Raw genomic sequence first — 27,513 nt, forward strand, 5'->3', positions numbered from 1 at the left:
AAAGGGCAAGAAAAACATTCGAAAAGTGTCAACCAATTAAGAAAAGCAAAAACACGCACGCACACATCTACAGTTACGCGCACTGCCGCCCCTCCCCTCCCCCCCCACCACCACCGTCCATACGCACATACTCTCGGTCAAGTACGTGGAGCTGAAGAGAAAACGCTCAGATAATGGTCAAAAAGAGGTTCTGGTCCCGTCGCTACAGACTCAGCTGCGCCCCTGTTGGTTGCTTCTCGCGCTTAGATGCCCTCCTTGGAGTCATTCGCCGCCCCCTCCCTCTCATTATTGAGCTGGTTTCCCTCCCCCATCGTCGCGTGCATGCGCACGTACTGCTGACGCTGGCGGCGCCTTGCGCACATGCATATTGCGGCTGTGGCTGCCACAGCGATGATGGCGCCAGCGCAGAAGGTTGCCAGTGACACGCCCGCAACAGCGCTGCCACTGAGGCCGCTAGGGTCACGCAGCGTAGGCTTCTTGTCGGCGTCCACAGCGGCATCACCACTACTTTCCTCGCTGGTGTTGCCTCTCAGGCAACTTTCCTTGGAGCAGACGCACTGCATGCTCACGCTGTTGAGGGTTTCGCCCATCCCGCACGCAAACTGCGGGCACGCAGAGCGGTAGAACTGGCACGTGCTGGGGACCAGGGCTGTAGGAGGGGTGCCGTAGGCGACCGGCTCAGAGGGGCAGTCGGCGATGTCGATGGAGACCTGATCAAGGTAGCAGTAGCCGCGCGCGTCCGCCGGCTCTGACCACTTCACGAACCGCTTGAAGTCAGCGAACGGGCAAATGTTCCCCTCCGCCTTGTAGGCGATGCCGAGGGCGTCGATGCACTGCATCTGCCACTTCGAGTCCCACCCAAAATCGAACTTTGTGTCAGGGCTCTGACCAGGGTTGCCACGCAGGATGCGAACGTAGTGCGCCCCGGTCGACTTGTTCTGTAGCAGCTCCGCCACGAGCACCTGGGCAAAAGGCGGCATCATACCATCCGGAGTGCGGTCACCGAGCGTACCCCACACTGGGCCAAGCGAGGTGTCGTGAGCGCTGTAGTGCATCAACTTGTACGCGTTCGAGCCCTCAATCACTCCCTCCATGTTCGTCACCATCTGCTGAACGAACGGCTGTCCGCGGCCGCCCTGCTTGAACATGAGCGGGTCGCTGTGGTTATAGTGGTACTCGTAGTCGAACAGGACAGTCGTGACGCGCTTCAGCTTCTCGAAGTTGGCCTCCAGCAGCGGGTACTGGGATAGCTCACCAATGGCCTTCTTCGCGGCAGCAATATCAAAAAGTGTGCGCACGCAGTCGGAGCGAGTCTCGTAGTCGCTGCAGTAGCCCTCCTGGTAGATCTCTGCGCCAATCTTCGTGATCTCTGTCCAGTCGGGAAAAAGCTCATCCGTCAGCGGGTTGCACACGGTGCGTAGCAGTGCCTTGTTGTTGGAATAGAAGAACTTGAGCCACGGCTGCGTGTTGCTGTTCAGCAGCACATCGATCGGCTCCGGCACGGTGTGGATAGCAGCATAGAGGCTGCTCATGTTGGGGAAGAAGCCACGCAGGAAGGCCTCCGCACTTTGCAGGGTACGCAGAACGTCGGTGGAGCGACTGTAAGACACATCCAGGTCGTAGTTTGGCGACTCGAACATCGGCGAGCTCACCACGGATGGATCAGTGTTGTAGCGGGTGCGCAGAAAGCCACCAACCTTGAGCAACATCTCAAAACCCGCCCACGAGAGGTACCCACACGGAGACTCGGTGCAAATCTCCGTCGTGTTTTCACGTGGCAGGCCGGAACGGGCACCATGGCGATGCAGCACATTCACCTGGAGCACCTTGAGGATGTCTGCCTCATCCGAGGCCCCATATCTCGCAATGGTGCTCTGCGCATGGGCAATAGAGATGCCGCATGCAATCAGCACCGCCGCCAGAACGGCTCCCCAACCAAGTCTGGGAAAACAAGCCATCGTGGATAGCTGCGGCCTCAAGTGGGCAAAACTGGAGTGGGATGCTCAGGCGAAGCTGCGTGCGTTCCTTCTCCACTGGGTAAGCAAGATAGCGGAAAGGTGAAGAGAGATGCGTCGCCGCTCGAGCACACACACACACACACACACACAGGGAGACCAGAGACCTGGTACGAAATACGAGAACGAAAGAGAACGGGAAAGTGAGGAGAGGTCCAAGACTAGTGGGCGGGGGCGGGCGGGAATGCGGAGATGAAGAGCGAGAGAAGGAGAGATGAAGGTGAAGCCCACACTGCTCGTACGGCGGCTCCATTTCGGGAAGGATACGAGGGGGTGAAGCGAACCAGGCAAAGAAAGAGGGTTCGGTGCAGTGGATGTGGGCAAAGGCACGCCACGTGCGATGGTGCGATTTTTTGTGCGTGAGCGTGAGGGGAGTGAGAAACGAAAAGGAGAGAAGAAAGGAGACAAGAGTCAGAGCAAAGCGCGCAGCACGATGCAGTGGGGAAGGGGGAAAATATGAGCGCGTTGAGGCGAGAGTAGAGCGACTTAGACCCGGGCATACGCGCACACAGCTGAGAAGGACGATGGCGCCGCTCTTTCGTTCCCGTTTCTGCATTACCAGGGAGCATAAATGCGGGGGATGTGGTGCGACGAGATACCGACGCCGCTCGTCCTTGTGGCACATCGCCTTTCCTTGTACTGTAACGCGAGAAGGAGAAGCGCGTGCGACGGGCCGTGGTCCACTTCGATAGGCCAAAGGGGACGCTGCGACTTCGCCATTGGACCTCACTGGTGGCGTATGCCAGCATAGGACGGACACAGTAGTTGTCTCTCCTTGTCGCGGCAATACAGCACCTGTGAAGAGCGGCAGCGCCAGTGGTGTCGCTTCCAAGCTCAACTGCAAGAAACCAGCCCGCCAGAACCCTTCATTTTGATTTGGCATAAGTGTTTGTCCTAAGTCTGTGCCTTTGGGAGGGAGGGGATCCAAGCAGCAACCTCCCTGTCGTTCAAAGGGCGGGACCCATAGACGCACACGCACACGTGCGACAAGAGTAGTCATCCAAAGCGAGACAGAGGGGAAGCAAAGAAGATCCAGTGCACTGTCGCTGGCCTCATCATCTCCCCTCCCCTCGCCCCCTCAGACCACGACAGCCGAGAGATGATCGACAAAATACTCAGTAACGAATATACATGCGTCTGTTCAGTCAGCTTGGTTTACATCGCGTGTGAAGAGAGACACCGTATATGCAAACATACGCACGTATGTGCAGCGACAGCCACCTCTGCTCACTCACCCGCCCTACCACCACCACCACCAAGACACATGAGGGGTCGCAGGTCCTTACGGACAGCCTGGAGACGCTACATCACAAGAACATAGGAAGGCAGCGGTATCACAGCACCGTGAGTGGAGTTCACTTGCAATATGGAGGTTCCGCTAGACTCGGCAGACAACGGCTCGTCCATGCTGCCGTGGGTGGGACTTCCCCTCACCTCGTGCACATCAGAGGAGCTGTCCGCCCGCACCTCCAACGCCACAACTGCCGGGCTCCCGCTCTGGATGAGCATGCTAGTAACAATACCATCACGGCCTACGCCTCCGGCATTGGCACTCGAGAAAGTCATGAGCAGAGATGTTGGGTACGCACTGACGAGAGTGTCGCTGACGCGCAAGATCGCCTTTTCTATACCCTTGTTTACGTGAGAGAACCTCGGGACGGTGTCGCTGCTGATGCGGCTGTCGGCAGTGTTGCACTGCCCCGCAGCCGGTGCGGTGGTGACTACGCGGGTACACGACGAAGAGTCACCTTCGCCTGAGATGGAGCAAGACGTGCGGTGATTGATTCGTACATACGGTAGCTGTAGCGCATCAGAAGTGCCCTCCCCGGCGCCGTGGGAGGGGTCCGCACTGAAAGCCTGCTGCTCATTTCCCACCCATGTTGGTGGTGCTGACAGGGCACCAGTGGCTGCGTCAACATTCGGCCCCATGCTGAGCAGGGTCGCAGCCCAGTGAACAGGCTGAAAGACATAGGCTTCGGCTTTGTTGCGCAGAATCGGCCGACCCAGTACCCCGCATCCATCAATGCGCGCCGCCGTCGTGGCCACGTCGGCCCGGTTCACGCCACGCGTCAGTGGGACCCCGCATGAAAGCCACACTCCGGGGTTCGTTGTCTCCAGCAGCGTCCACGAGACACAGCAGTAGACGCGCACTACTCTAACACTTGAGTTCGACGACTCGAGCTCATGGGAGTGGGCACCGTACTTGATTGCTGCAGCGAAGGCTGCACCGCTGTCGCGGTCGTCGTCGTCCGTGATGGCATGCGGCTTTGCATTGTCTTGCAGACGTGGCACTTGCAACGGGTAGTAGGTGCTCTCCGTAGAGGCGTAGGGCGCCCGCAGCGTCGCGTAGGCCTTGGCGTCCAGCTGCCGGTGACCTTTTGTGGTCGCCGCAGCGTGATCCTGCGCCATGGATGCCTCATACTCTTCCTTTTTAGTTAGTGGCACCGTGGTGGGACAGCTGACTCGCCTTGTGTGTCCCAGACCCAACTGGCCACATGTGTTGTCCCCAAAGGCGTAAAGCAGCCCGTTGCGGAGCAGCACGAAGCTGTGTGCGTCTGCGGCAGCCACCTGTACCATATCTATCCCGAACAGCAGCGTAATAGCGCGAAATGTGGACTGCACGAGCACCGGGCGCGATCCGCCAAGCTGGCCGTGCGCACTGGTGCCACACGCATAGACGCAGCGTCCAGACTGAGTGAGCATGAGCGTGTGGTGCGCACCGCACGCAACCTGCTTAATGTGCCGATCAGCCGGAGGTGGCACGTGCCGCCATGAAGCGGCCGAGTCACCACTCGGCGTGCTCTTTGCAGCAGCAGTGGGCGATCGGGTGCAGCAAGCGAGGGATGACGGTAGAGGTGCCAAGTCGATTGCAACCCGGTAATCCTTCAGACTGCTCAGCGGTGTATCGGTGTCCTCTTTGCTAAGGTGTTCCCTGTGCGCGCCGTCCGTCAGTGCACCCTCTCCGAATCCGGCAATCCGCCTGGGCGCGCTCAGCACTGGTTCCCTCGCGCCGCCAACGTTCTGCTCATCAGCGATACCGTCAGCGGCATCGTTGGACGACCACACAGAGCCGTCCCCGAGCTGGCCGTACATGTTGTCGTAGCCACAGCTGTAAACAGCCCCTGAAACAGTGCAGTACACAATGTGCGCCTCTCCAGCTGCGACATCGACAACAGCCTCCCCGCCGCTCTCCAGCACCGAGACGTGTGCCTTGCTTGCTGCACCGTCCGCGGCAAAATGTGAGAGAAGCAGCAGCACACCATCGCTGCGGAGCAAAACAGAGTAGACGGCTTTGCAGAATGCTACCTTTTCGATCTTGCACAGCGGCATCCACGAGGCCGTGGGTGATGGTGACGCTTCCAAGAATGGACGCAAAGCATCCGCAACGGGCTTCGCAGAGTCAGCAAGCGAGTACAGGGCCGCCTGCGTTGGCGTCGCAGCCGCTGTCGGTACAACGGCGAACATGACCCGTACCGCGTGTCTAGTGATTCAAGTACAGAAGAAAAAATAGAGAGGAATTCCCAAAGGAGATGCGGGGAGAAAGGAAGGGATAGACGAGCTGCAGAGTCTTGTTGCCAATGCTCCTCCGCTATCGGTGCAGCGCACCTATCAATCCGTCGTGTTTTGTATGAGCTCTTGTCGAATACGTGAATGTGTGCGTGTGTGTGTGTGTGCACTCAGGGTTGCAAGAAAGGAAAAGAAACACGACGCTGTTGGCCTGATGGGGTAGAGAAAAGGGAAACAAGATCGCTCACGACGACGAGCCGCCCTGACAACAGCGAACGCGCTCTGGCCGTGTAGGAGCAGTCGTTAGTGTGCTCGTGGAGACCCGTGCGCTTTGCAGAGAAAGGAAATCGTGGCATTGAGGAGTCGGAGATAGTGCGTATGAAAAGCCAATGTTGTCGATTACACCGCAGCAGAAGAGCCCCGTGCGCTGCGTGCATGAGAGAGAAAGACCAGCATCTCTTGAAATCTGCGCTTCCACGGAAGACGACTAGGGCAGGTGGGGGGGGAGATGACAAGGTTCCGTTCTCGCTCTTCTTTCAGTTGCCCCTCACAACCCCCACAAACGACTGGTTACGAATGTGAGGTGGAGCGCCCGCCGCCATGGACATGCAAAAGCGTTGCACTATATAGAGATACGGTGGACATACATAGGTGTGTATCATCGCTGACGCACTTATTAAAATTTAATGAGTTCGATAGGGTGAAGAGTGAGAGCTGTTGTCCTCGCTCCCCCTCAGGGGTGGCTGATGTGCACGTTTCCGCGCACACATAGGATGGAACGAAGCAGATGAAGGCGGAGCAGGCGCACAAAGCATGATCCCACCCCATCCCTCCCTCCTTCCTTCTCCGGGGTGCACATACACGTATAGAGAACGCTACCTGTCTCACGGAGGAGAAGAGGATACGTTGTACTGAAGGGGTATAAAAGGGAAAGTAAAGAGCGCTGCGAGTTCGTGACACAACACACAGCACACACACAGAGTCATCCTCGCCCACACCGTGAATCGAAACCGCCGCTGAACCGGGTTGCTGTCCCACGGGAGGAGCGGAGAGGGCAATCACTCATCAGCAGCCGTCACCTCCAGAAAGAAGAATAACGACATCGTCTCCTGAGAATAGGCAGCGCCGCCCTCGCCCACTCCTGTCTCCATCACGAGACGCCAAATGCGGTACTCCATCATTACCACCACAGTCGCGTACGGTCAACCCCTAAACGCTCTCAACTCGCCGTCACTACACATCATCGCTGTCCTCCGCGCCCTCTCCTCTTGATCCTCCTCCTCTGCACACACACACGCAGAGATAGATAGACACATACACGCACGCTAGCATACAAAAGTCGGCATCAGGAAGAAGAAAAACAGGATGTTACCCTCCTCATCTTTGTCTTCTCTGGCAGCCTGTGGGCACGTTGCTGATGTCACCCCGGCACAAGGTAAAGGAGGGACAGTAGCGAGGAAAGAGAACGGCACGCGTGCTGCCCTCACTCACCCACGCACAACCAGCAACACCACACAAGCGCCAAGTGTGCTACGACCATGGGAAAAGGCAAGTCGAACTAAGGAAAAGAGAACACGTCAAAGGCGGACGCCTCACGGCTACTCGGGGCGGCGACCACCTGCCTCGTACACCTTGAGCAGCCTCATAACGTCACCAACCAGAAAGAAGGAGCCGCACACGAACACCTGCGCCGGCTTTGAGGCGTCCTCGTTATCGCTGGCGGCCGGCAGAACGAGGTCAAGGATGTCCTCCAGCGCGGAGAAGGAGCGGGCACAAGGGAGGCAAGTCACCTCACGGTACATGTTGCGCCAGTGTTCGGTCGTGGCCACCATCTTTTCCCTCAGCTCACTCACCCTTCCGTCCGCATCACTGGGGTCGGCCGAGTGCGACGTCATGCGCGGGTTCGACACCTGTGCAATGATCACCTTGCAGAAGTGGGGCACGTAAGGCATGAAGGCTTTGAGAACACGCTTCGGATCGCGAGAGGTGTAGAAGACAAGCACGCGGCGCGGCGCCGGGTCCCTGGTGTGGGCGGCGCTGACGTCCAGGAACCACTGCGTAGCACTGGAGATACTCTCAACGGTGTGCGCACCGTCGAGGTAGAAGGTGATGTTTGCGCCATCGTCGACCGCAGCGATCTGTGACCGGCCGGCGTAGGTCATGGACTGCAGCACGCTCTTCTCCACCTCGTCCAGTGGCAAGATGGGGGGAATGTTCGCAATACGTCGCGCCGCCATCAGCGCCAGCTTGCTGTCCTCTATGGCATGTACGCCACCGATAGCGAGCTTCGGCCAGCTGTGAATCGGCAGCATGTTCCGATCCAGCAGCACAAGCGGCGTGCCAATTTTTCGAGCGTGCTTCTCCAGTACTGGGCGCGTCTCTGGATGGTCCACCTGTGGTGCCGCAAAGCAGACCACGCCTGGCTTCATGATGCCAGCCTTCTCCGAAGCGATCTCCTGGATGGTATTGCCCAAGATTTCCATGTGGTCGTAGCCGAGGGACGTGATGATGCTTACCTCGGACGGGATTGTGTTGGTAGAGTCGATCCGGCCGCCGATGCCCGCCTCCATTACCGCCACCTCTACGCCCTCCTGCTCGAAGATATACAAGGAAAGGAGAAAGATAAAGCGAAAGAAGTTTGCTCGCGACGGTGAGGCGATGTCGCGGTCCAGTTGGCTGTCTGAGTACTGTAGCGCCTCGTACTTGTCCAGGAACTCGAAGAAATACTGCGCGTATGTGTTCTCGTCCAGCAGCCGGCCGTCTACCACCGTCCGCTCACGCAAGTCTGTGAGGTGAGGGGAGGTGAAGAGGCCCACCTTGAAACCATACGCCTGCAGAAGGGCAGCAGTGTACGCGGAGGTGGTCCCCTTGCCCTTCGTGCCGGCAACGTGGACAAAGCGAATCCGCTCGAGTATGGGGGCAAACCCGAGCCGGTCAATAAAGCGCTTTGTCGTCTCGAAGCCGTCTGGGCACCTGTTCGGCCGCCGCCCCGTCATCCTCACGACAACCTCCATCGCATCCTTGAAGGACCGGTGGCGGCGCTTGGACACACCGGCAGTGGCGGAGGTGGTACCTTCACCTGCGCAGCCGTCCTCACCCAAGTTGTGCGCCACTACCCGTGACCGCGCGTGCTGCGGCGGTTGCGGCGGTGGGCTCGCCCTGCCTCCAGAGTCCGAAGCAAGCACGCCAGGATGGAGTGTCGACACAGGCATCCTGCTAATGTGCAGCGCACTGGAGGAGCACGCACAGGCGCCAAAATGAAACGTGCAAAAGAGGTGCGAGCCTGGCGATCGAGTCACACAAGAGACGGACGAGAGCGCAATGGATGCACTCAAGCTGTGTCGCGAGACGTGAAGCTTCGTCGCCGGGGCAACGGTGGCAGCGGTGACCGCAGCAGCAGACTCAACAACGCAGCCAAAGAGTAGCGGAAACGCCTTCAAACAGCCGGCACCACGTAAGGTGGGACGTGCGTGTCTCGCACAGCTGAGAAGGAAGAGAGAGGAGCGAGAGCGAAGATTAACTAAACACTGGCGCATGGCACAGACACGCAGGGATGGTTGCTGCTTGTGCTTGACCGTCCTTCTAACTCCTGTGAACAATGATAAGCGGGCTGCACCTCTTTTTTGTGCGTCCTCGAGTACACCGCACACACACGCACAGCGACTGCTGGGCGTGGGGGGGGGCGGAAGAAGATAAAAACGAAAGACAAGCGAAGAAAAAGCGACAATTGCCAAAGGGCAATGCGTAGCAGCGGTCGAGGAAGAGGAGAAGAGAGAGCTACAATATAAATATATAAATATAAATGAAGGCAATCCGCAAGTAGACGTCGCTGAAAGCGGAGAGAAAGATGCGAGAGATGTGAAGCGGCGGTAGAAGAGGAAGCGTGAAACCATGAGCGCAGCCGTCTCCTTCGCCGACGTGAGAGATAAGAGAACAAGGAAGGGAGGGAAGGTGTGAAGAGAACAGGCTGTGTCACCAGCGGCACACACGCATCGCCCGGTAATCCAAAATACGGTGAGGCGTGCGCGACTGAGCCGCACGGCGCAGAAGAGGCCTGGACAGAAGGGCCGCGCCACAGCTTGGCTTCGCCTCCGCCCCCCGGTAAGGCGCTACTTTGGGGCTGGAGACGCTTAGGAAGCTCTGAAGTCAGACGGTAGACTTCCTCCCAACTACTGGCCGTCTTCCAAGCGAGGAGCCGGAGATGGTTCGCCAAAGGTGCGACGTAGCGGCGAAAGGGTAGCAAGTCGGACTGCGACATCGGCCGTGCTGGATGCAGCAGGAAGAGAGCCCCTTCGGTACGTATTGCCGTGTCGACGAGCGCCCGTTCGCGATGGGGCCCCCCACCCCCTCAGTTGGCGAGGCACATGGATCCAACGGCGTGCGTGTGTGTGTGTGTGTGTTATCCGTTTGTTCAGCTCCCATGCGACGGGCACATGCAGCTATGATAAGCAGTACCTCTTTCGCAGACATCGACAATGATGGGACAAGGACGAGGACACACCTACATACACGGAGTTGGAAGCAGCAGCACTCAAAGCGAGACAGAGAAAGGGTGCAGCAACACACGTGAGGCATGGCACAACAGCAAAACAGGAAACAGTATTATCCCAGACATCGTTGCTGCGGTGGTGACTATCCCTCTTTTGTGTTCTCCTTCCAGGTCTACCTCTCTCGCCGCCTCCTAGCGGATGCGTTTGGTGCTGACGCGCTGCCCATCGTCGTACACCTCATCCACGTGCACGACGCAGACCTCAAAGCCACAGCGATGCAGGAGGTCGTTCACGGCGATCTGCGTCGTGCTCAATAAATCGCTGGGGCTCTTTACCTCCATCAGGCAGAAAGAGGTGCGCCGTACAGCAGAGCCACCCTCCACTGAGGGCTGAACGGCCGCATTGCTACAGTCACCACCGCCGCTGCCGCCAGTGCGCCAGAAGACCAAGTCGGGGAAGCCAGAAAACGCCAGTGGCACACCTTCCGTGACTGGACTGAGGTAAAGACACCGCANAAGCCGCCAAAGAGGCTCGAGGGGGATGGCACGTAGAATGTCGAGCAACGGCAGCGACCCAACTGGCACCTTCCATGCCTCTGGAACGGCAAGCGTTGGGGCGCGGGAGGAGAGTGATGCGTCCGCGCTGTCCTTCACCGACTCTACCCTTTGCGCCTCTGCGTTCCGCTCCTGCCCCACCTGCCCAAGCGTAAGTGACGACGTCTCGGACTCAGTGGAGAGCAGTGGCGTTGCTGGCAAGGAAGACGCAATCAGCACCAAGTCTCCTTCATTGGTCCCGCGGAAGTCCTCCTCCATCTTTGAGGTGTAGCTGTGGCGATGTAGGTCACAGCCGTCCTCATCTCGACTGCGTCGACGGCGTGCTCGCTCCTCATCCCTGCCGTAGCTCTTGTCATCCCCACGCTGAACTACGTGTGCTTCCTTACGCGGTGCTTCGACCCCTGCGTCTCGCCCTCGCGCCTTGAGATTGCTCGGCCTTGCCGCTTCGTCGGTGTTCCCTTCTACCTTGATGCGGGCACCGACATATGCTATCAGCTCCTCCCTCGTGCAGCGTTCCAGCTGCGCCAGGCGTGCCTCGATCAAGGCGCGTCGGCGCCATAGAAACTGAATAGGCGTGGTCAAATCGAGTGGGCCGTCCTGAAACGCAGAGAGCCAGAGCACTTCGTGGGTCGGACAGGTCTGTGGCGGAGGCTGGTCGGACTCGTGGTCGCGTGCATTGACTGGGAAGCTGGCGAACGAGGGAGACACAGAGGGAAATGCCCAGTAGCAGTCCCACAAGAGAGTTCGAGCAAGACACGCAATCCACTGGCCCTCGCAGTGCGCGCCACACCAAACAGAGGTCACCGCCGCGCTACCGGCGTTGTCTCTCCTCTCGGTTTCTTTCTTAGCGAAGTCGGTCGTCAGCGTGTCTTTGCGCTTCCGATGCTGCCGATCAGCGGCAGGATTTGCGGCCGCGGCCGTCGTCCTCGAGACGCCGTTCCATCGACCCAGATAGTGCTGAAGAACAAGCAGCTCAACAGGCAATGCAGGGCGACACTGTGGGTTGAGCACACCACTCGGTGTCGTCGACTTTGCCGCTTCCGCGGCTCCGCCTGCTGATGCGCTTGAGAGTCCAGGACCTTGACCACTAGGTTCCCGCCAAAGCATGCGATCCAGCTTATCTCGCACGCCGCCAACGTGGCGCACCGCCACGTCCACGAGACGACGCGTTGCAAACGCCAGATGCGCTGCTGGCGGAGTCCACTGACGCACTTTGCGGTGCGTCATTGCCAGCAGCCTTTCCAGTGTGAGCCGATCCTGTCGGCGGCAGTAACGGTCTCGCGCGTACTCCCACGCTGCGTGAAGCAACGCGAGCGAGTCAGCCGACGGTCTCTCTGCCGCAGATGGAGAGGTGCTGTTATCACCCGTGGCGAACGACGCAGAAGCAGCAGCAGCCCAGAGTACACGAAGCATGCGGCCGCGCCGCTGCACCTTTAGCGGCAACCCAGACTCGCTGGCCGGAGAGTGCTTGCCTGCAAGCACGTCACAGAGCGCAGCTGCTATAGAGTTGGGCATCGCATCACACGGCAACCACTTGTCATTCGTCACGTCCCCGACGCCGTTGGAGACGGCGGCGGGTACCGAGCGCGCGTCGTCGACCGTGTGGCTCGCCAACTCACGATACCCTGCCTGAGCCTCCGCCAGCACTGCGTAGGCCTCCGCGTAACGTTTTTGATTAGACATGTTCTGGGCCAGCCGCGCCAACCACTTCCCGCGCTTGTGCGGCTTGTAACGAAACGCATACGTGATTGGGGAAATGGGACAGCGAGCGGCGCTCACCGGCATGTGATGCAGCACAAAGATTGGCTCGTAGAGAAGGTGGTGCAAGCAGGCATTGGCGTCGTCGTACCGTCGCGCGCTCTGCAGGAGTGGAAACAAGAGCTCCAGGCATGCAAACCAGCGGTAAAGCGGCGTAAAAATCAGAAGATGCTCGGCGTGGCATCCTTGCTGATAAACTAGTGACTCCAGCGATGTAGTCACCGATGACGTAAACTGCTTCGACAACGGCGCTGCTTCGGAGACGACGGGGGAAACAAGTGGGTGCATGGAACCGAAGTGTGTCGCCTTACCAGAGACCAAAGAGGCGGAGGCGGAGGCGGCAGTGCGCGCATGGTGTGGATGCTGCTTCACTGCCGCCACACCCGCACGCACGGCGGCCATGACAGTGTCATACATGTGCGACACGAAGGTGCTGCTCTTTCCGCGATGGCGCTGCGCTGCGGTCACGGCGCCGTCAGTCACGTCGTACAGTTCGCGCTGAGTGGAGAGGGCCCGGCGGTATTCCTGCAGGCTGCCAGGACTAGAGAAGAGACACACATGCGGTGGAGTCGGCCACGCCTGGGTAGCCGTGCCATCCTCAGCAGCGCCAAAGTCCCAAAATGAGCGGGATGTGTGCACAATCGTATCCGTCAAATGTGAATCGCAGTCCTTCGGCTCGCCTGAAGCATCAGGGCGAGGTTGACTCTCCGTCTTGTTGCCTGCTCGTCCATTAGAGGAGATGTCTCTGTACGGCTGTCCGCATACACATGGCAATGGTGCCTTTGTCGCGTTTACTAGCCGTGGTGGCGAGCACCACCGTGGCAGAAGGGCATGCGCAACGCTCTCCTCGAAGGCCTTCGGGCCTGGGTGTGCCGCAGTAGATGGTGACGGCTCAGTCAAGCTCGGTCGCGCCTGGTGGCGAGCGGCACGGAGAGTCTGTAGAAGGAGCAGGAGCTGCGGCCGCACCATCAGCAGTGTTGGCGGAGTTGCCACCGCCATCGTGGCCGCCACTGCTTTCGCGCCTTGGCCGCTCGCCATTCCGGCGCCGTTGTTGGACGTTAACACATGGAATAGCTCCGTAATCCACGTCAGGTGCTGTCGTAGCCCTGAGTGGGGCACATAGACGGAACCGATAACACGATCCCAGCATTGCGCCACCGTGTCCGCCTCCACACTCAGAGTCGGAAAACATCGGCGAAATGGAGACCGATCAGGGGCACTGGAAAAAGCACTGGGGCAACGAACTGTACCTCGAGGGGAAGGCCTGGTGATCAACGGTGCAGAGGAGAGAGCATGTGGTGCTGTAAGAGACGGTCCGTGAGAAGGTATCATTGTATCCGTGGTGGCAGTATCAGTTGTCGCCGGCGCTGCCGGTGAGCCATCGACGGTCCTTGATGGCACCCACACGGAGTACCGCCGCTCAACAAGGTAGCGAATCATATCTCGCTTACGTCCCGGTATCACGTCGTACATACTGTTATGGCTTATCTGCCCTGGCCGCACACATGCAACGTCGTCTGTCCAGCCGCCGCTCTTTAGACGCAGCTCAGACGTTGCCTCCGCCATGATACCCCCGCCAACACTGCCATCCGTACACAAAACGTTTCCTGAAGTTCTGAGGGCGGATGCTGTGGTGGAGGCGATAGCACGGGTAGTGATGCAACCATCACCTCCTCGAGCGCGTTCATCCATTAAGGCTCGTGCTTTGCTGCAGTGACGCAACGTCGTCAGAAACGTCCGTAGCTCCGTAGCCCGCACCGCCTGTGCCACACGAATGACCGTCTCCATGCTGCTGAACGTCGACGCCGACGTGCTGACGGCAGCGGTGTGACGATGCTGCGGCCTACCTTCGTCGCAACAACTCAGAAGAAGTCGCGCCACTCGCGCCCCGTCGTAGTGCTCCAACACCGGCGATGGCGCCATCTCCGTGCAGACGAGCTCGTCGGCCGGTATCAAGGGGGTCTCCGTCAAGTCTGTGCCCGCGTCCTCCTCGGCGCCGTGCAGGCACACAGTCTCCGCACCACCACCAGCAGAGTCAAGCGAGGTCTGTTTCGTGGCCCACCAGATAACGCGCCGTTGTGTCAGCGTGTTTAGGGCAGGCTGCACGTGCAGCCAGTCTCCGTAGCGGACCTCGAGGTGGCGTGCGGTGAAGCTGTGCGCACGGCGCAAGAGAAGCCTAAGGAGCAACTCCGATTCTTCGCTGCCACTCCAAGCCCAGTCGTCGACATGCATGTTTGCGCTTGATGCTTGCTCCGCGGCAAACGGCGCTGTCGCACGCTCTCCGCCATGCTCCTCTTTAGTGTCGTCGACTGCCGTCAAGGAGAGGAGGGCCCGACACGCCCACAGATCCTCCGCGCTCAACGCGCGTCCTGCATACCGCAGCACATACCAAAGACACACGTGAAACGCATCTGTGACAAGCCACGAGTGAGGCGTAGCAGAGGCAGCCGAGGGGGCGTTAAGCGCTCCTTGGCCCGTCATCAAAGCGATGGACACAGAAACGAGTGCTCTTTCCTCGGCGTCACCCTCTCCATCGTCGTCGGACGCGTAGCCCTCTTCGTTGTCGCTGCCACCCTCAACGCCTGCGCCTTCGGCAAGTGCATCATCACTCATATCCTCATCAGAGTGTTGACCACTATGCCCGATCGTACGTGCGGCACCGCCTGCGCGACGAGACAATGATGGTTTCGCGCCGCTCTTCCGCTGGCCAGCTATTCGTCGCTTCTGCACGAGTGGCGGGGCCGCCGTTGTCGAGGTGGACGACCCTGCGGATGCCAATGCTACTGCCGGTCGCTCACGCTTTCGGGAACAGGGCACGATCGCAGGAGCAGTTGTAGATGTCGCTGCACTGTCAGCTAGATGCGCCATAGCTTCCTGTGGACTTTCTCCCCTTGCGACGGTCGCGGAAGGGCGAACACGATTTTCGAACGGTGCAGCAGCTGCGGCGGAAGAAGACAAGGCCGTCTGGCAGTCGTCCACGACCTCCACTACCATGGCACCGTCATTGACAGTCCTTGAGCGGCTCGCCCCTATACCTCTTCGAGGGTTCAAGAATGGATCCGTCGGAGTCGCGTCGGCATCAGCACTCATCGTGTCTGGCACTGAGCCCTGCTTCCTGAGGTATCCGCCGTCCCCCCTTCGGCCTGTCTCTTTGAAGGCTGCTACCACGTTGCTGTGCGCACTGGAAGGCTCGTCGCACCCTCTTGAGCACCGTGCCAGGAGAGACACACAGCCGCGCTGAATACGCCCTTAACACACTGCAGCCTCGCCGCACGTCTCGCTCGGCGGTGCGTTCGATTGAAAGAAAGGCGTTTAACGGCAGCTCCGCGTTTCGTTTTCTATCTCTGTGAACACAGAGCTTGTGTGTGTGTCTATAAGTTATGCAAAGACGGTTGGGTGTACGTGTGTATGCGTGTGTGCAACGCGTTGGTGTGAAAGACGCAGTTACGTGGTGAAAGTACAAAGGAATGAAAAGGCGAGTGTGTGTGAGAGAGAGGGGGAATGGCTGCGGGGTGTTGAGTTCCCTGTCCCTCCCTTTTCGTGACTTCTCTCTGGTCACGCGTGTGTGTGTGTGTGTGTGTGTGTGTGAGGCACGCCTCCCCCATCCCCAGAGAGGCGGATTTCGAGGGAGGAAGGATAAGGTAACAGTGATGCGAAGAGTCCTTTGAAAGTGTAGGCGCTCGCATTGAGGCAAGGAAAGGTGCGCGTCTCCGTTTTGGATTCCGTCGCCGTTGCTTAGCAGTTGTGCATGTGTGCTCGTGTTGGTGAATAAGTGCACCGCTGCGGTTGATGGTGTTCCTTTTTGGGGGAGGGGGGTTGACGCCGAAGTGCTCGACGCGCCGTGCACGTGCGCCGTGAAAGGAGCGGGAGAGGCACAGATGGGCAAGAAAGGGCAGAAGATCAAGAAAGGAAAGGGAAAGGTTAAAAGAGTGAGAAAGACGAGTTTACCTTGGCGCGCAGGTACACATGTCAGTGCACGCCTACAGGTGGTGAGGCATCACAAGAGCGAGCGTGAGACCGAGCGTCAGATCGGGCAGAAGTCACCGTCTCCTCAAACGGCAGCGTCTGTTTCTTTTAGTCATATATGTTCTGTCGAAAGAGAATAAGAGCTTGATGTCGGGTAAGGATGGTGGGCGCACACTGCGGAATGTTCCTCGTCAGCTCGCAGAGGCGCGCACAAGCACAGGCATTAACGCGCGCACAGACAAAAAAAAAAGAAGTGAGAAGCAACAGCATAAATTGCATTCAAGCATCGGCGCCACTGCCATATTCGCGAGTCCATACTGCATTGACATCACCGTCTCCCTCTCCACGCACATACACACACAGCTTCTTCACACCTAGGCTCCAATTTCTAGCCCTGCCTCCACCATTATCGTCTTCCAGTGTTGCAGCGCTTCGTGTGCGCTTGGTCGCTGCAGAGGGTCGAGGTTCAGCAGGGCCGACATAAAGTCCACCACGCGCTTCCCCACAGCCTTTTCGAGATCGCGGCGCTCCCAGTCGTCAAGAGCCTTCTGCGAAACCGACGGCGTGCAACTAGAGCCGGTGTCGCCACCAACACTGGATGTGGTCGGCACGGTGGCCTTTTGCCGAGAACGAGGCGTTCCCGGCAGAGGGCCAGCTGCCGCGTTTGTCGTTGAAGCCGCCGTTTCGGGGTTCTGCTCCTCGCTGTCGTCGACAGCGGCGAGAACCAGCAGCCGGCCCAGGCGGGCCTCCCCAAAAAGCATGCGACCCGTGAGCATCTCGTAGAGCAAGCAGCCGCAGCCCCAGATGTCCACTGAGAGCTCCGCCCGCCGCAGCAGCTCCGTCATCTGGGGCCCCGTCGACCCTATCAGCTCCCCAACATGGCTTCGGTGCGGAAGATATTCAGCTGATGTGCCACCAAAGTTCGCAGTGTGGGTACCACGTTCAGCCCTCTCGGAGAGAGTGAAGAGCGAGGAACTGGCTGGGGTCGCTGCCGCGGCTGGTGCGACGGCTGTCACTATGCGATGGAGCAGGGCGTAGCGCCGCTTCGCCGACATGAGCTCGGGCGGCTGAATCGCCTCTGTTCCCCTGCCGACCCCCCACCGACCAGCCAAGAAGCGGGCCTCGCCTCCCATGATGTCACGCTTCAGGTTTTGAATATCATCGTCGTCGCACGTGTCGCAGGAGCCGAAGTCGCACAAGCACACAGAGGACGGCAGCATCGGCGGGTCCATCTCCCCCCGCTCAGCGCTGGCGTCGGTAGCGGTGATGAGGATGTTATCACATTTGATGTCACCGTGGCGGATGCGGCGGTCGTGCATGAAGACGACTCCCTTGAGCACCTGAAGGAGACAGCGTGCACACGTCGCGAAGAGCGAGGTGCTTGGCGCATCGACCGGCGTCGGTGTGCTGGAAGTCATCGCAGGCGCCGCTGTCGGCACTGGCTCGCTCTTGCGCGAGTCCCTTATCCCCGGTGGAAGCGTGAGCACGGCGCACCCCAGTGGATAGTGCTTCTGTCGCCACAACCGCAGCGATCCTTGGGAGTAGTGCGGCAGAACAAGGATGTACTCGTCCTTGGTGTTGTCGAAGGAGAGGAGCGGGATGATGTGCGGGTGACCGCGCAGACGATACATAGAGAGCACCTCCGCGTGGCAAAGAGGCAGGTTTCCACTCTCGCTTCCCTGAACATTGAGGGGGATGTGCTTTATCGCCACCTCACCCTTGCAGACTGCCTGCGCGATCCGCTGCGCCGCTGTGCGCCATGGCACACGCAAGCCATCCAAGACACCGGGCGCGATCTTCTCCGCGGTTGTCGCGACCGACCGGCCCATCTGGAGACTTTGAGGCGTGGTGCCACCACCACCAGAGCCAGAACCGCTGGCTGCTGTGCCTCCACGTGTCTTTGCTGGTCGCCAGCGAGACCCGCGCTGGCCCCACCCAGGAGGCAGTTGCGTGTCCCCAACCGTGCCGGGCCTCTGCACGAAGCCGGATGTGACGGAGCCGTAGCCGCCGGCGCCAATGCGCCGCTCATTTTGCTGAGTGATCAGAGGGGTGATGGCGCGCGGAAGGAGCAAGCGTAGGAGCACATAACGACCGGTGAGCATTGCGGCACTCAGTTTGCCGCTATGGCCGCCGCCGGTGCTGCCTGCCTGGGGCTTCTGAAGAGAGTGCTGGCGCATGCCGCTGCCGATGTTGCCGCCGCTTTCGCTGTCAGAGCGCGAGTGGCGAGGCGGTTGCGGAGAGCACTCTTCCTGACTCGACGCGTACGCGGACTCGAATTGCTCCATTCTTACCCGCTCCATCGAAGCGTACTCGTCAAGTACCCATTCCTCCAGCAGATCAATAACAAGGCTGTTGCAGCTGTCCTTGAGGTAGTTGTGCATTGCCTGAATAACATGAAAGGAAGAAGGGCTGTGTTGAGGGGTGTACCGCCACCGATCCGTCTGCGCCACATCTGACCTCTGCGAGTAAGTCGAGCCTGAGGCTCCAGCGGCACCGCCGCTGCCACCGTGCCAGCGCCGCTGCGAGGACGAAGACATGCCCGGCAGCACACGCTTCTGCGTGAGCGAGGACACGGTGTAGGCGTACTGAATCATACCGCTGTCCTGCTGGAGAATGATAGAGCATATGCACAAGATGAGTTCCATCGTCACCGCCGGTGCCACCATCAGTGTTAGGGTTGGGCGAGACGTGCGAGGCACTCGCTTGCGGCGCCGTTGACCGGAAACCGCTGACAACGGGTCACCCTCGAGCACGGGCAAGGAGTTCAACGACAACCCGCTGTCGCAACGTCGCCGCGCCGCGTGCCCCTCCTTTGAGTCCTGTTCGCCCATGCCGCCGGCATAGCTGCACCCCCCATCGCTAACATTTCCGCTGCGGCTCACCTTTCCGGCCGTTGGTGCAAAGTCACCAGAACTGAAGACAGGCTGCGAGTGTGATTCACCCGAGGAGTGGCTGCCGTGGAAGTGAGCGGCGGCCGTCGCAGCAGTCGGAGAATTCGAAGTGGTGATGGCTGCTGCAGTAGCGGTGGCGGTGTTAGTCGCTCCACCAGATGCCGTGCCCTGCGCCGTCAACCCAGATTTCAGGGGTGTCGTGTCAGAAGGAATCTGTGCACTTGTGGCTGCGCCGGCCGCAGGGTGGGGCTTCTGGTTCTGCGTCTCAATGAAGCCGCCAGTGTCGCCGGTGGATGTGAAGTACATAGGCGGGCCTAGAGAGCCAAACGACAGCTTAGGAAGGACAAGTCCATCGACAGTGGTTGGAGTGGGCGTGGGCAGCACAGGTGCAGGTGGTAGCGTGAGAGCCAGCGCGTTCGCGGCCTCAGCCGCACCTATCAGTGGTGCACCCGTAACAGTTGGATCGACATGCGCCGCACCCACCACCGCCGGTGCCGCCGCTGTCGGGCAGTTCAGCGCCGGAAGCACCTGGGCTGGCGGACACGTAAGTGACGGGCTCATCGGCCTCTCCGCAAAAACGGCGGTATCACCGGTGGAAGTGAAGTACAGCGGTGGGCCGAGAGCCCCGAGAGACAGCTTCGGTATTGTCAACGCGGGCGGTTTCGGCGAGTCGCCGCGGGTTGCAGAATCGGCGTTCGCGTTTGCCGTGGAGTAACTCTCATGAGGTTCGTGTGCAGTCCACTTAGGCAGCGTGTGCTTGGACACGCTTACTAGCGTATCCGACCTGGCTTCGTACGTCACGTCGCACTCGCCATCGTCGTCGTCTTGCGATATGTGCGAGGATGCGTCCACCAGAGACATACTTGTGAGGCTGAGGACGTGTTCCATCGGTTCCTTTTCCATTTGCGGTCCCATAGACTGCTCCTTGTAGAAGTCGTTCTCCTGTGCAGCAGCCGTGTCACCTGAGCTGGTGAAATACAGAGGCGGCTTCAGGCCAGTAAAAGACAGCTTCTGCACCACAGGGGGAGCTGTGACGGGGGATTGAGGCGGGGCCGGCACAGGAGTACTTGAAGTGGAAAGCGGTGTCATGCTCCTCACTGTTGCCTGGGTGCCTCCCGGGATGGTGTGGTCGTTCAATCCTAGCCGTCGCCGCTCCGTGAAATCGCAGGCCGGGGTCAGGTCCGATATGCTTACCATCACCTGCTGCTCTGCCTCCATGGATCCCTTCGAGACAGAAGACCGCCGAGCGCTCCACGACGACTCTCGTCGACTCTCAAATTCGCCAGAGGACCCAGAGTTCGGCGGCTTCCCCGGTGGCCGTTTACGGCCCTCGCTCATCCCTGGCACCACCGTCACGGAACTGCCGGACGAAGACACCTCAAAGTCAACGAAGCCCTCCATCTTGACGCCCTCCGCGGTGGCGTACGGCTTTAGCGCGCAGTCCAAGGTAACGACAGGCATCCCCACGTCCTTCAAGTCCAGATATGGCTCATCCGGAAACTTTTCCACCGGCTCGCCGCCGTAGTCGTCCATGCACTCCTCCCCCTCGAGTTCCCCTCGCCCACTGATCATCTGTAGCAGCCGCCCAAACACGGAGGCGACGGACAGGTTGGCTGCCGTCTCGTGAGCCTCAGCGCAGTTCCAGCACAGCTCTCGTAACGCCCACAACAGCTCATGGCAGTAGTGCGTCCACAGACGCTGGCTCAGGTGCTGGAGCGCGCTCACCGGAGAGCGCATTTGCAGCGACTCAAGTGTGCGATACGGCGTGGCATCGCCGCGGCTGCTAAGGTCCCCGTGGGTCTCGGAGGCCGCGCGCTGGTCGACGCTTCTGGTAAGCGGGGTCCCGTTACTCGTGCCGTCCACGCGCTCGCTCATCGTGTGATCTGGCGCCGTCGCAGGTCCGCTTGCACTCAGCGCCGGCAAATCCGCATAGAAAGCCTGCACGTACCGTAGGAACAGCAGCCGCACGTATGTGGACGCGTACGTTTTGGGCAGAACTGACTCCACGCCAACCTTCATTGAGGCAATAGCCGTGTAGTGAGTCTGCATTGCCTTATCCCATACCTGGCCCGCGACTTTGGTCGCTGTTTTGGTGAAGCTCACGAAGGTGTCCGCGTCCAGCGGTGCGGCTGCGAGGCGCAGAAGGCGCAGCAGCTCTACTCGAATCCACAGCCCACCGCACACTTCGCGCATCGCGCGGTCCGTCAACACGCGCCGATGAGCGGCGGCGGGAAAGCGGGGTAGTGCCTGATCAGCTGGCGAGCCGGTGCAGTGGAACCAGGAACGCTCATGCGACGTTGTGCGGGCACTTTCAGGAATAAGGTTGCTGCTGGTGTCGACAGTCGAAGGTGGACAAGCGTAGGGTATAGACAGCAGTTGTGCGCATGGGCCCGTAGATGTGTTGAGGAGGGAGGTAACGACGCTCACCTGCATCGAGGGCGCACTATCACGAGGTGCACGAGAGACCTCCAGATACGGTGTAAGCGGCGCCGTCTGTGCCAAATCTTTGCCCGCACACGAATTCAGGTATAAGCTCACCAGCTGCGCGTGTTCGACAATGCGGATAAGGTGAGAGTAACGATTGAATCGCACATCTGGCCACCACATGGTGCTTTGCGTGTACGAGCTGCTGGCGGACGCCTCTGGGCTCACCGCGAGATTGGCTGCTGGCGCGCTGATAGGAGTCGAAGCTGATGGTATCGGTTGCCGCGCTGTAAATATCACTTCGCCAAGCGCGGAGGGGTTCGCAGGTGCAGCCACTGAGGTCAACAGTCGTTCCCAAAAGGTGCGCGAACAATCATCTTCCAACGTCCCGTCTACCGCTGCTGATGTGTTCAGTGGCGTTTCACAGGCTGTGGCGACTCGAGAGTGAGCATGTCTACTATCTACGGTGAAGTGGGTCACCGCGGACTGCAGTACCATCGATGTGTACGTGCTGAGAAACTCCTGCACGCGGTCCAGTGGCGAGTCCGCCACAACCTGCGGCGCAGTGGCAATCATCGAGCTGCACAGATCGCTGAGGCCCCAGAGAGCCGGCGATCCAGCGCCTCCAGCCAAAACAGCCGCGGACAAGGTGTCTGCGAAGTCAATCAACGGGGCCGCCGTGCTACAGGCGCTCACTGTCAGCTGGTACAGGTAGAGCGGCTTCTCTGGAAGAAACAGCGCAGCGTCAAGGAGGACGTCGACGATCTCGAAGAAGTAGTGAATGGCCAGCTCCATCCAGCATGTCTGCGAGCCAGACGCCTCCAAGCGGGTGGCGGCAATGTCATAACTACCACCCCCGCCGTCATTGAAGAGGCTCGTACACTCGCCCGCACTTCCCAGGCGGACAGAGCCGTCCACAGCGGGGCACATGAAGAGGCTTTCGTCGTCACTCAAGTTATCGGCGAACATCACACCCTCGCGGAACTGCCGCTCAGCCGCGCCGCCGCTCTCAATGTCCGCCGACAACGTTTGGCAGACGCTCTCCATAAATGATACGACAACGCCGAGCACCTTCCCCGCAGGCTCAACCAGCTGTGAGGTGATGAAGCTCTGCATAGCGGCGCTCGAGGTAACCGACGAAGTCCTCAAGCCCACGCCTGCAGCATTACCGCTGCCGTAGCCACACAGGGCTGCTGAGCAAAAATGGCTTTGGGCGCCGTACATCTCATAGCCGCGAGCACGCGTCAGCAGAAAGTAGTGCGCCAGTCCTGCTAGATGCCACACCGCCCCCTTCAGGGAGCTCGGGGCGTTGTGATCGCCGTGAAGCAGGTGCGCGGTGGTGTCCGCAAGATGGGCAAAGCTACTAAACCATACGTTCACAAAGCTGGCCGAGCTCTCGTGCGGAGGCGCCGACAGATGGTTGACTTTGGTCCCCCCTGCCTTGAAAGCGCTACGGCTCTTCTTCAGAGTCGATCCGGAAGTTTTTTTTGTATCCCCCACACCTTTGACCCACGCTGGCTTGGGCGCAGGATGGTGTCGGCGCACTTGATCATCGTGATGCGCAATCGTCATGTCAAGGGTGATGCACTGCAGCAGCTCCTGCGTCATAGCAACGTCCTTTCTCTGAAGTGCGCGCAGGGCGACGCTGATCAGGGTTTCACGGACATAGGCGGAGAGGTGCTGCCACCGCAAACAACTGTGGCCAAAGCCAAACACCTTGGCGAGGTCCATAGATAGGGGTCGAGGTGGTGGGGGCGTCGCCGCTGTCTTCCTGGTCACCCTCCCTTTCGACTTGTCAGAGAGCGCGGCGGCAGCAGCCTTCGCTGGGAGTCGTTTCAACACGACCACGGTGGCTGTCGCTGGGCCGGTCTTCGCCGATATGGCTGATGGGCTGATGTCGCTGCGCCTGGTGACAGCAGCCGCCTGCCCCACCGAAGCAACTTCTCCCTTCGGCACCGCCTCACCCATCACATGAGAAAGCAACACCACTGCAAGTGAGAAGGACACCTCAAGCGCACGAGCGCTGTTCACAAAGAGTTGGTAACTGTTGGGGACAATGGCGACAGCGCACGAGTTGAGGTGCTCCAGCAGCAACCTTGCCTCCAATGATGGCGATGTGACAGAGGGAAACACTGCCGGAGGTGTCGCACTGGCGTTGGCATGGTGAAAGAAGAGGGTGCTGTTACCGGGCATCCGATCCGCTGCACCCTGAGGCGGCGTCGCGAGGGGAGGCAAGGGGCCTGTCATCGAATTGCTAGTCGTCGGGGTGCCTGTCCATGTGTAATGTGAATGCACACCGTCGCCCGGTGTTGCTGGCGCTGCAGGGGTGCCGGTACCGTCCGTGCCCCCGCGAGGGGAGTACGCGCTTCCAAAGCTCTCCACAGCGCCGCCGTACGCGCGTGCAGAGACAAAATTTACGTCAGGCGACACGGACCCCTCCTTCACCAGGGCGGGGAGCAGCTGCAGTAGTGTGTTCATGTCCTGCGTTGCGTACAGGGTGCCCAGCTTGCGAGCAAACTGCACGGCAGAGCGTGCCTGGTGCAGCTCCTTTTCGACTCGCCCCAGGCACGGGGCCAGCCCGGCCGACGGTATTACAGCTGCCACCTGGAAGGGCTCGCTCGGCTGCTGCACCGCCGCGTAGCTGAACGAGCTGTCGCTGCTGTTCCCTCTCGCACTGTTCCCATCGCCATTGCTGACTTGACCGTCCTCCGTAGACGACGATGTATGCGGTTGGATGCAGGCGATGGTGTCTAGCCGATACGGCGGCGAGGTGGGCGAGGAGCCAGCAACTTCACCAGCTGCATCAGCTTCCGCGTCAGCACGATCGGGGAAACGTTTCGCTTCACTCCGTGCCGAGCATGCTGCTAAACGCGCTGCATTAGCGCTCTCCAGCCACTGCAAGTACAGTTCCACTGTTGACGGGCAAGAATAGCTGCCGCTGTGCACCTGCGGTGCCTCCTCCTCAGTCGCATCCGCGGCTGTGTTGCCGGCGTCGCCAAGAGCAACGCTGATGGCAGCCTCACCTTGGTGTGACGGACTAACTGGTGCACCACCAACGCTACTGCTGCTTCGGTCTATTACGTTAGGTCCTGCGCCACCGAACGCCGACACGGTATGATCCCCAGAGATCAGCCTATCCGATGATGTGTTGATGCTGATAATGTTGGGGGCAGCAGCAGAGTCCAAGGCGCCTGCCGTCAGACTCCCGGACGAGGACTCCGTCGCCACGCTTGCCTCGTGAGTGAAGCACTGCGCTGAGTGGGGTGACAGTGTGGCAAACCCCAGGGCATCGCTTGCAGCCACACCGCTCTGCAGAGGGAACAAGCGCTTCATCACAGCGCTGTCCGTCATCTGCACGCCAGTGAAAGAGAGAAACGTGTTGACCGTGAGCAAAGTCCCGGCGGTGGGCTCAACGCGTTCGTACTGCCGCCGCTGCAGCTGGCGCGCCAACGTCTCCACCGTTGGCAAGAGCTGTGACAGTGACGGTGGTGGTAGTGCGTTCGCTATCGCAGACGACGATGTCAGTGGCTTGCGAGGTTCCGTGACTTGCCCCGAAATCGTAAACGCCCTCTGTGCCTCTTGCTGCGCGCGGATCACGTCGGTTGCCAGCCCGCACGCGGCGTACAGCCAAATCCAGAATGGCAGTTGCACATACGCACACGCCTCGCGCTGCTCCACGGCGGTCGTCGACAGCCACATTGGGCAGTCTTTGCCGGGCGTCTTGAGAGAGACGCTGCTCAGAAACGCTGTGATACGAGACCAAAAAACGCTGTGCATCAGCTGACGAAGCGCCCGCAGTTCGAGCGATGCCGAGCTGACCCCTGGCGGCGACTGAAGACCTCCGCTGGAAAGCAAAGCTGGTAAAGGAGACGGGGACGAAAAGGACGCAGGGCTCGTCGGTTTTCTGTCCTCTCCCTCTGCCCCGGTGTGACTCTGTCGACATATCGTCGTCACAGCGTTTAGGGCAGCCGGCCCACCGGCACGGCTGCTTCCGCCACGGTCCTGGCCGGGAAGCGCCGCCACCCCCTCCTCCTCTAGAGAGGCTAATGTTGTGGTGGGGTGCAGAATAGCGTGCAGGTGCTCTGCGATTGTGTGGGCAATCATAACGACGCCGTTTGAAAAGTCTTCTGCTTCTAGAGACGGTGTTGTCGCCGGAGCAGACCCATCCGCCACCTGCAGTGATTCGCTGCTGGCACTTCGCGCATAAGACGTGCAGTGGCTGCCGTCTGTTGCGATCGCGGTGCTATGGTCGTGTCTCCATTCATCTGGAATGCAGTCGGAAGAGAGGAGGTCAGATACGGGGTGGTGGCTGTTGTGGCGGGGCGAGACGTCAGTGGATAGAATGGTTGGGTTGCCGGGCCGGTGGTTGGAGTTGGTGCAGTGTAGTGGCTGTTGCGGATGCTGGGAAGCAGAAGCCTCTTCACCCAGGAACGACACTGACGGTTCCTCGGAATCGAGGCCTCTCTTCTTTCTCGCTGTCTGCCACGCAGCTGGCGAGCTGCTTTGCAGCTGCTGCTGGTCCAACGCAACGCGGCACTGCTCCACCGCGGCGGCAAAGTCGTCGAAGAGCCGTTCAAGGTGCCTCTGCATGTCCGGCAGCTGCGTCATCGAAACCACAGTGAAGCGGTGGGAATTATCCGTGATGGCGCTTGGTGGTGTGCATGAGCTCGTCTCCTGGTCTCTGATGGCGCCACCAACGCCGATGCTGTTCTCTGCAAGTAAGGGGGCGAAAAGCTTCTTCGGTGCTTCAGCGGACTCCGGCTTAGAGGGAGCAGGCACACGAGTTGCCCCCATGGCAGCAAGCGTTTGCTTGCGCTGAAGGCTTTTGATAACCACCCTTGGTCCACCGGAGAACCTTTGCGACACAGACGTCGAGGTCCCCCTCGCTGCCGATGATGAGGGTGTGTCGGTGGTAGCCACTGCAGTGGTCGTCGAAGGCACAGGTGCGCGAGGGTTGTGGGCGTCGGATTCAGAAATGTGGCAATACGCGTTCACGCGCGCTACGCAAGCGCTCCAGCACCCGCTCCGCTCTCTTTCCTCGACCTGAGAAACGGACCCGACGAAGCGCCGTGCCGGTGCCGCCCTGTCTACATCAGCTACGCCTGGGGACTCGACAAAAGCGCCGCGATACGGAAACAGCCTCTCCACCTCGGCGCGGACTGCCTCTCTCACCACACTATCGATGTCATAAACGGGGTGTGAGTGGAGTGAACGCTCAGTCAGGTTCTTGGCTACGGCATTGCGTGACATATTAGCGCGCAGCAGCACCGAGTACAACACACTCGTGGGCGTTGTGTTGGTTGTCGGTGCAGTCGCTGGCGAAGCGGAGGCTGTTTTCGGCGAGTTTGCGCGAAGCCTCACCGGAGTGGTCTCCTCCAGCGCGCCTGTAGGGTATTTGGACGGCCATGACTTGAGCTGGTTTAACGTCATAACGTCAGCCGTCGCAAATGGACCAGCGGAGAGAAAAACAAAATCAAGCAAAGAGAGAGAGCGTGGTTGCGCTACTCTGGTCGAAGAGGGGGAGGGGAGGGGGGGCGCAGGCTTGTGAGCCTACAGATAGTAAACCGCCTTATCGCTTGCCACAAGAACAAAAAGAAAAGCACCTGGCCCAAGTGGAAGATCAACGAAGAGAAGCACTCCCCACACAGGCACAAAGACATGCGCGCACGATTCGAGTAAAACGGAAAGCTGCGACACCACAGGCTAGCGTGACTGCCACCCGCGATCGTATCCAGCAATGAACGGGAAGTTAGTGCGCGACTGTGTTGGCTAGATCTGATGAATCTGTTGCCTCCACCTTTTCTTTTTGTCGGACGTGCGCAGCTGAGGAGCCTCGATGCGTGGATACGGTTTTGCGCCGGTCAAGCAGTTGAGCCTCCTTTCTTTTCTGTGTTAACGACCAGGAGAG

The 27,513-nt window shown here is 59.7% G+C and overlaps 5 protein-coding genes across 5 annotated transcripts; all 5 read right to left on the reverse strand.

The window, feature by feature from the left end:
* Positions 1-242: 242 nt before the first annotated feature.
* LMXM_36_2590 (putative membrane-bound acid phosphatase 2) lies at positions 243-1,958 on the reverse strand (the record flags this gene model as incomplete). Its single annotated transcript, XM_003874561.1, has 1 exon — positions 243-1,958. The coding sequence occupies one exon, from the start codon at positions 1,956-1,958 to the stop codon at positions 243-245; it is 1,716 nt and encodes a 571-aa protein (XP_003874610.1).
* A 1,359-nt stretch (positions 1,959-3,317) lies between these two features.
* On the reverse strand, positions 3,318-5,480 carry LMXM_36_2600 (cyclin-e binding protein 1-like protein; the record flags this gene model as incomplete). The annotated part of the gene is made up of 1 exon (XM_003874562.1): positions 3,318-5,480. The coding sequence occupies one exon, from the start codon at positions 5,478-5,480 to the stop codon at positions 3,318-3,320; it is 2,163 nt and encodes a 720-aa protein (XP_003874611.1).
* A 1,640-nt stretch (positions 5,481-7,120) lies between these two features.
* On the reverse strand, positions 7,121-8,734 carry LMXM_36_2610 (folylpolyglutamate synthetase; the record flags this gene model as incomplete). Its single annotated transcript, XM_003874563.1, has 1 exon — positions 7,121-8,734. The coding sequence occupies one exon, from the start codon at positions 8,732-8,734 to the stop codon at positions 7,121-7,123; it is 1,614 nt and encodes a 537-aa protein (XP_003874612.1).
* Positions 8,735-10,203: 1,469 nt separating this feature from the next.
* LMXM_36_2620 (conserved hypothetical protein) lies at positions 10,204-15,414 on the reverse strand (the record flags this gene model as incomplete). Its single annotated transcript, XM_003874564.1, has 1 exon — positions 10,204-15,414. The coding sequence occupies one exon, from the start codon at positions 15,412-15,414 to the stop codon at positions 10,204-10,206; it is 5,211 nt and encodes a 1,736-aa protein (XP_003874613.1).
* A 1,250-nt stretch (positions 15,415-16,664) lies between these two features.
* Positions 16,665-27,035, reverse strand: LMXM_36_2630 (putative protein kinase; the record flags this gene model as incomplete). The annotated part of the gene is made up of 1 exon (XM_003874565.1): positions 16,665-27,035. One exon carries the CDS (start codon positions 27,033-27,035, stop codon positions 16,665-16,667), a length of 10,371 nt encoding a protein of 3,456 aa, XP_003874614.1.
* Positions 27,036-27,513: the final 478 nt, after the last annotated feature.

The sequence above is a fragment of the Leishmania mexicana genome, chromosome 20, assembly GCF_000234665.1.
Source record: "Leishmania mexicana MHOM/GT/2001/U1103 complete genome, chromosome 20".
Lineage (NCBI taxonomy): Eukaryota > Euglenozoa > Kinetoplastea > Trypanosomatida > Trypanosomatidae > Leishmania > Leishmania mexicana.